Here is a 9,098-nt window from a genome sequence, read left to right on the forward strand (position 1 = left end):
TGCCCTATATATATATATATATATGGAGAGAGTAAATTGATATATCCTTCATGTATGGCTTGTCATGTTTTAGTGACATTTCATATGTTCCGAAGCTTTGTCTCCGGTGGGTGTGGTGGTCTTATTTGATTATTTGTTATCGAATCAGGTGGTAATTTTGTTGCCTTTGGCTTGTCTAGTATTTAGCCAAAAATAAATCTTCTTTAAATAATAAAACCAAACAATAAATTCTTCAAAGCTACTTTTCTTAATTAACATGTTTATTTTTCCGTTTTACCTTTTTTTTTTTTTTTTTTTTGATAAAATGAGGGGTTGATTATTTACAGCCAATCTGTTCCACTTCATCATAAGGAATTAAAAGGGACATTTACATACACGCCACAATTCTAATATAATTACAAATTTAACTTCCAAAATTTTATATTTACACTTATATAGCATGTTGATATCATAAACTTGTACATAAAAATGTGCATTTCACGTCTAAAATGATAATGATGGTGATATTTTTTTAACGTCATGTTAAGGATTTGAATGTTATGCATGTAAAAATGAATGTTTAGATATGTAAATACATAGGAATTGTGTGGTATGCATATAAATGCCAAGGAAAAACTGATTTTCTTCATAAAATATGCTGCCATTGAATGCACCATCAGCGCCATTCATTTGTTTACAGAACACATGCTCAACCATCAATCATAATTAATCATGAAAATCAGACAAAAAAAAAATGAGTATCCAAATTACTTTAATATGAGTTCGATACAAGTGATTGATTGTCTATTATTGTCATGCATATTAATCAATATTAAAATTCTGGAATAATTCCTAAACCAAAAGTAATTCCAATATGAAAAAAATCAAAGGAAAAAAAAACAAGAAGAATTCAGGTATAGCAATACATGTTCAAATAACAAAAAAACATAACATCTTTTAAGCATAAAACAAATTTAACCAAAGCCTGAGAACTTCAATAAACTAAAATAAGCTTGAGATGAAGGAAGTCTATTCAGCTGAATCTCCAAAAATGAGCTCAAATTAGTTTCCATTACCGGGGGGTTGGGGGTTAATCCTCATCTACATAATTCATTTGTTTGGCGTGCCACTTTGAAAATCCCTCAACAAGAGCCTCCTCCATCCATGGATGTCTACATTGCTCTGCGGCCTCAGGAATTGTAACCCAACTCCTCCGACGAGTGCTCTGTTCTGGCCATGAGCAGAGTTCTTCTGTGACCAGCAATGGGAACATTGCGGCCTTGCATAATCCTTCCGGACTGAATTCATCCTGAAGACTTTTGCTGCGGAAATAATAATATCCCAAAAAATCCTGTGAAGCTCATACAATCGTTAGTCACGCGGAAAATTTGTTCGGAGAAAAGTGCTGAAGTGATACCCCAACTCTTTGTGGTTAAGTCCAAGTCTATAAAAGTGTCAATTTAGTCCCTATAGAGCTAAAATATTCCCCAAACTTTTAAAAAAGGGGACTATTACAGCCACTCTTAAAAGGGTATAAAGACTAATTTCACACTTTTATTGACTATGTGACTGGAATGATCTCATGTAAATAGTTAAGAGACTATGTTAGCACTTATATTCTTTGAAGCAATAGAGAAATGGTAAAATAGTCTTTTGATATCCTTCAAACCAACAATGAATACTGCTAAAGTAGTTAATTCAACCATTTGTTTTTTAGTAACACTTAATCATGGCTTGGCCATTCCTGACATAGTAGATTTAATTGTTTGGCCAAATCATATTCTCATTAATAACAATTTCATCATCATTGGCATAGTCAAGCTAAATCCCCAAAATATTTTCTCCATCTTAAAAAAATAATTTAAAAATAAGAAAAAAAAAGAAATTCTATATGGCAAAGAAGTGAGAAGAACACTTACTTTAAGTTCTCCTCTAACCCCTGCTTCCTCAAGGGCTTCCCGCAAGGCTGCCTCTTCAACAGTTTCATCATTTTCCCATCCTCCCTGTAGATAAATGACCATGGCCTCAGATTAAATATTATTTTGTCATACTGTAAAAGAAGGATAAGCGCAACGCTTCTTGCAGAACATATTTAAAAGTTGCCATTTACATACATACCACCCAATTCTTATCAATTCACATATCTAACACTTAAAAATTTCATATTTACAGTCATAAACTTGACTCTTTAACCTCACATAAAAACTACCACTATTACTTACATTTCATGCATTGGTTTATGACCAGAGTCTTATAAATGTAAATATGAAAACTTAGGTGTTAGATATGTAATACCTAAAAATTGTTTGGTATGTACATTGAGTTCCCTTAACAATTTTTAGCACAGATTGCCCTTCAGCACCAATAACAACATGAAAACAGCAGAAAACTACCAAGAGTGTCCATAATAGAGGCATTGTTTCGACAAATGTCAAACCAAAGGCAAAGATATTTCAATAAAAAGAAAAGGAATAATTAATCATAAATTGAATACCAATTATCCTTCTCAACCACAATTTTCATCCATTAGTCACTTTTGCTTTATCACACTCCAAAGTTAGTAATTACCTCATTTAATTGGCCAAAAATTTCATATATGCTAGGGTTTTGGGAGAGCGCTTAAGTATGAAGGTAAGAAGTTCTGTTGTTTGGTTGAGTGATTCTCGAAACGCAATGGATTAGTGATTGTCCAAGATTATGGTTGCACGAGTACAAAAAATGATATCAAAGAAGCCTAACAAATTTTTTTAAAAAAGGCAATTAGTCAAACTGTGTAGATTCAATTATTTGGATAAACAATGGTGCCTACAATTAGTGTAGACATGATAGTAGTAATAAGACTATAAAATGATCTGTGAAAAAAGTAGTAATGATAGAGGGAGAATATATTTTAGGGACAACAAGAGTATAAGAAGCTAAAAATAGGTGATAGATATGTTTTAGGCATGTACAAAAGACAGGAAGATGTAAATAAAATGTGAATGATGAGAATTGGTGAAAAATGATTATAAAATAGAAATAAAACTATTAAAATTAATACAGCTAGAAGTTCGATAAAACCGGACAAAATATATTAACAACTTGAATAACACTTTAGAAGGAATGCGTGGAGCATATCTTTCTGTTTTTTTTATAAGCCTTGCGAGCAAAAGAAACGATCTTTTTGTTTTGTTTTTTTTTTTCAGAAGGGCATAAGACAGAGAGACCTGAAAAGAGACGATAGCATTAATGAAAGAGAATGAAAAGCTCTTACAAACTTTTTCCCAAGAAAGAATGGTTGAGTGGAGGAGTAAGGGCTCAAATTCACGGCTGAAACTTTGATCTAATGCAGTTATTTAATACAACCACAAAGATATCCAACGCATTCCTGGGCTAGACAATGGCCGGCCACCATTGAGCAAAAGGCTCAAGGCATAGCTGGATGAACCAGTTGTGACATGGAAAAACCACCGAAAAAATAACTTATTTGAATAACCCAACGACCTACCAATTTTAGAAATTGGATCTTCGGTAAGCAACAAGCACTTAAAAAAGAGCAACTAAACCCTGTACGATCCTCTTCTCATTTTGAGAAAAGGGTTCAGGAGGAAAGCGAAACTATAGAGGGATCCAAATTAGACATAAATGAGAATGATTCTTGTTTTTTCATAAATCCAAACTATAGGGATAATTCATATTATAACAATTACAATAGACAAATTAAATTGATTCAATTTTCTTCATATATGTGCATCATCTTACATTAAGTTCAAGATAGGAACGTTAGTTAATCTCTCCCAAATACCTTAGATGCCGTGGTAACAATCCTTGACAGATTGTATTCATCTTTTTAAGATATTTTTCATAGGAGAAATAATATGGAATGAAACTTTAGTACAGGGTTGTGCCTCACATTTATTGATTTTGGCAAAAATGCATACAATGAAATTAAATATTAGTTTCAAAAAATATTATTTTATTGATAAACCATGGAAGTAGTTACCCTTGTAAATAGTGGTAGCCTAAGGCTAATCCTAAACTTCATTAGGCTAGTTGGATAGCTGTTATAGTGAGACCTCTTAGGTAGATTGAAGCCGAACTCTTAAACATTGAGATGTCTTTTAGTGTAATGATGAAATTTCATTAGAAACTCTAAAGTTAAGCATGCTTGCGCAGAAGCATTTTTAGGATGGGTGACTTATGAAGTTACACTAACGAGGCAAAACTGTGAGGTCACTGAGCCAAAGCGGACAATACCCTCCTGTGTGAGAGTTCGGGCTGTCATAAATGGTATCAGAGCATTACACTAGCCAGAAGATGGAACTAAGTTTGGGAACTAAGTGCCATACAGACCAAGGTGCTACAACATGGGAGCCACCTCTTAAACCTAAGATGGGACAAAATGCTACATGATGGGAGCCACCTCTAGAATCCTATATGTATGGTGGATGATTATGGGATACGAAAACTGACGAGGATATAAGTTATTTAAATGAGAGAGAATGTGAAACCCCTTAAGTATAATGAAGCCGAACTCCTAAACATCGATGCACTTTTTGGAGGTAAACGGTTGGAATTTCGACAAAAACTTAAAAATTAAATGTGCTCGTCTCAGAACACTCCTAGGATGGGTGACCTCCGAGGAAGTTACACCAATATGCCAAAACCGTGAGGCCACTGGGCCAAAGAGAACAATACCTTGATGGGCGAGAGTTCGGGCTATCAAAAATGGTATCAAAGCATTGCACCAACATGATGGAAACAAAGTGACATACAAACCAAATTGTTACGCCAAGGGAATCACCTCTTGAACCCAAGATGGGACAAAGTACTACACGGTGGACGCTACCTCTTGAATCTGTAGGGGACACCTCTAGAATCCCATCTACCTGATAGATGATTCTGAGTATAGAGCAATGACGAAGACAATAATTACTTAAGAGGGGGAGATTGTAAAACCTATTAAGTGATTGAAGCCTAATTCTTAAACATCGAGACACATTTTAGTGCAATAGTAGAATTTTATTAGAAACTCCAAAGTTAAGTGTGTTCATGTTGAAACACTCATAGGATAGGTGATCACCTGGGATGCTATACTAACGAAGCAAAATCGTGAGGCCATTAGGTCAAAGTGGACAAATACCTTGATGGGCGAGAGTTTCGACTATCACAAATGGTATCAGAGTATTATACCAGCCAGAAGATGAGAATTACGTGTCATACAAAATAAAATGTCACGCCATGGGAGCCATCTCTTGAACCCTGAATGAAACAAAGTGTTACATGGTGGGAGCCACCACTTGAATGTATAGGGCCCACCTCTAGAATCTCATCTTCTTGGTGGATGCTTTTGGGTATAGAGAACTGACAAGGACGTCAGGTACTTAAGTGGGAGAGATATGAAATCCCTTAAGTATTTGAAGCCAAACTCTTAAACATCGATGCACATTTTGGTATAATGGTTGGAGTTTCGATTCGAAACTCTAAAGATAAGTGTGATTGTCATGGATCACTTCTAGGTTGGGTGACCTCCTGGGAAGTTACACCAACAAGACAAAACTGTGGAGCCAATAGATCAAAGCGGATAATACATTGATGGGTGAAAGCTCGGGCTATCATAGTTACACCAGTACCTTCTAGAACTGCCTGGACAAGCTTGGCCTAGCCAGACTAGCTGGTCTAAACATGCAGGCAGGCCCAGTCTAGGGGGACGGAAACCCCTATTTTTGCCTAGGAAGATTCTAAACGCCAGGTGGAAGCCTTCACTTACCACAAAACGTAAACAATAAGAGGGGACTAACCTTCACCCTATTCTCCAAAAAAATCATAAACAATAAGAGCCTATGAAAGCCTTCACTTACCACAAAAAGTTAGAAATAATTCACTCATGTTATACTTAACCACACTCATAGTTCCCCTTATTATCTAACCCTAGATGCCACCAACTCACTCCAAGGGTCCATACCACAATAACACCACTAACAGCATTGAGTAGCTCTCAGTTAAAATCCTCCCATCACTTCACATCAACGAAACGTCTAATAAGAAGACTTGTAGCATCAAAAATATTTTCAAGAAAAATAGGGATAGTCTAGGAATAAACAATCTACAAGTACAAGAAATGGTGGAGCTCGTAGGTACAAAAGTTTAGTATGAAAAAAATCAAAATATCATATTTTTATTTATATTAATTTTTACCATGACGATAATGCAAATAAAAATTTAGGTGATACAACATAATGTATACTATTTGATAGTTCTAATTGGTTAAACTTTTTTTGACACGTATAATTAGTAAAGTTACGAGTATATGATATAGAATTTCATTGGATTTATTATGTTATTTAAATTTAACACCTAAAAACATGAAATAAATAGAGAATGTTGATTTCAAATAGTTTGTATAAGGCTAATAATGATATTCGTTAATGATAAATATCTAGAATTCAATATGAATGAAGGAAGAATAAGGATTTAAAAAGACAAACCTAAATGGTTGAAAACATGTTGAAGTGATAATGGCTATTAATATAAACAACATAACAACTACATCGGAAATCTAAGCATTGAGACTAAGTACTAGTTAGTCATCTTACTGAAGGCACAACTATGTATGAATCTCCACCAAACATCATCTTTCTTTAATATTAGGTTAGAAATGCACTAGAACTAAAGCTCTCCTTATGAATCTTCTATTGTCATCATCTTGTTTGAAGAACTTAGTATTCTTAATGTAGCTTATTAGATAACCAAGCAAATTGAGCAAGAATGGTCCGAGGATAAGATCAAAGGCATGCATAATACTCCATATAAGCGGGAACTGGTCAGCTAGTTCTCTAAAAATAGATATTCTTGATAGCGGCTAGCATATAATTCACTTCAATATGAGGACTAACTTGATGGCTCCTTGCCTCCATAGCTAAAACATAGTCCCTATGGTTTGAACTCAAGCTTGGTGCATTATTAAAATGTAAATGGACTTCTTCTATGATCCTACACAAGGATCAAATTAAAACTTCTTTGTGCTTGTTTGGACTCAAAAGGATTCAAGGTATTGTCTTATCAATATGCTTGAAGACATGCTTCTTTGGGCTAAGAAAGATTCAGAGGTCTCTCATGATTTTATTGTAATACATATGTATTCACACTAAAAAAAAGGGTAACATATAGGTAACCAATGAAGCTCATCCCAAAAGTACATGAGTGGCATCCATTTGTGACACATCTCATCAAATGTGAGCCAAATAAGTGGATTATTGAAATCATATTTTAACTATGTAAGAGATAAAGCTAAGGCATAGGACTCATGCTCTGAAAGGTGGATCTAAAGACCAAATTTATGTGGTTTCCACAATATATTATGAATTTGCAAGACTTCTCCCTACTTTTGAAATAATATTGATTAATAGTGGTGCTTTAAAAATTAAAGTTAAATTTTAGAGCATAAAAAATGTTCATGTTAAATGAGAGATCCTCTAGAATGTCCTTAATCTTGAATGTCTTTAATAAGACAAACTAATTAACTAATTCATGCACTAAAGCTTCTCCCTCTTCATCCATAATCTTTTTTTTTTTCTAGAAAACACTAAGCAAGATGGTATCAATGTCTTATTAGCATTACATATTAAACATCATTATCCTTCTCCTAACTATCTAGGTTTGATTTTATGAATTCCTTTTTATTCTTGTTGAGTGGTATCTAGATGTTGAATCTATTCTTGAAAATCATTTTGAACAATATTTAACCTTAAGTTCACCTCTTCTCCTTCAAATCTCTTTATACTAAGTTCATCTATGTGGTGCATTGTTAACTCTTTTTAATGGAGTGATAATAGCAGATGCATTTTCTAATGCAAGGTAAAAAATAAAACCTATAAGTTGACTAGCATAAATTATAATTAAAAAATAAATAAAATTTAGAATGAAACTTTAACTCTTAATAAGAAGCATTAAATATTAGGTCTAATAATGTAAATAATCATGGAAGTTAAATGATCCACTCAAGCTATAAACATACTTGGACAAAAAACCACATGAAATAAGAAAGGCGAGCAAAACCTAATTCTAAATCCTATGATGCATGGATACTTCTAATTAAGGAGTCGTGCAGACCGACATGTGTCAAACACTACATATAAATGTTCAATCTAAATAATATTTAAAAAGAGAGAACAAGCGTGGGAAGGCGTGTTGAACACGTGGCTTAATTAATGAATTAAAAATATTTTAAGACAATTTTTTTACTATATATATATATAATAGCCGAAGGGCTAATATATTAAAAAAAAAGAAATATACAGATAGATTGTATGAGAGGGCCCAAGCATGACACCATACCCACACGATAAACACCATATGCAAATTGTTCGAAAAATAAAAAAATAAAAAAATACAAGAGAGCCCAAAAAACCAAAAGTTATATATATATATATATATATATATATAAAGTTTATGAAAGATTTACATACATGCCACTCAATTTTTATGTATTTACATATCTAACACATAAATTTTAATTTTTACTTACATGCCACCTTACATATAGGAAAAGGTGCATTCATTTTTTAAAACTGAAAATAGTGAGACATTAAATGTGATATGAAAGATTTGGGTAGACTAATGTAGAAGTCAAAATTTAAGTGTTGCATATGTAAATACATAAGAATTCGATGATAAAGAAGTCAGTAATTTTTTTATTTCTTCTAATAAATGATTATTGATTAAGATGACTTAAATCTTGATATAATAAAAAATAATATATACTTATTTTTTGTATGTCATAAATTAAATAATTATCTATGAACATCTTAAGGGTCATTTTGGATCATTTTTATTTTTATTTTTTAGTTTTTAACTTTTATGTTTTTTATTTTTTGATTTAAATTAAATCATGTTTGATTGATTTAAAAAATTCTCACAACAACTTTTATATCTTTAGATTATTTTTAAATACAAATAAATTTAGTTTTAAAATAAAATATAAAAAAATTATATCAACTAAAATTGAAAAGAGAAGTGATGTCAAATAGGTTCTTATTATTAATATTTTATTATATATATATATATATATATATTATAAATACTTATATGATTTTTTTTTTTTTCGAGCTAAAACGAGCCAAACCCTAGTGAATAAAGAA

The 9,098-nt window shown here is 32.5% G+C and overlaps 1 protein-coding gene across 2 annotated transcripts in view; it reads right to left on the reverse strand.

The window, feature by feature from the left end:
- Positions 1-912: 912 nt before the first annotated feature.
- Positions 913-9,098, reverse strand: part of LOC110029059 (nudix hydrolase 16, mitochondrial) — a 19,474-nt gene continuing 11,288 nt past the window's right edge. For both annotated transcript variants that reach the window (XM_020731172.1, XM_020731171.1), the window contains 2 exons: positions 1,899-1,982; positions 913-1,330 (listed from right to left, as the gene is read on the reverse strand). In XM_020731172.1, coding sequence (XP_020586831.1) covers positions 1,070-1,330; positions 1,899-1,982 — 345 coding nt within the window. In that variant the 3' untranslated portion in view covers positions 913-1,069. The remainder of the gene's footprint in view (positions 1,331-1,898; positions 1,983-9,098) is intronic.

Source organism: Phalaenopsis equestris, unplaced genomic scaffold (genome assembly GCF_001263595.1).
Source record: "Phalaenopsis equestris unplaced genomic scaffold, ASM126359v1 Scaffold000545, whole genome shotgun sequence".
Taxonomy (NCBI): domain Eukaryota; kingdom Viridiplantae; phylum Streptophyta; class Magnoliopsida; order Asparagales; family Orchidaceae; genus Phalaenopsis; species Phalaenopsis equestris.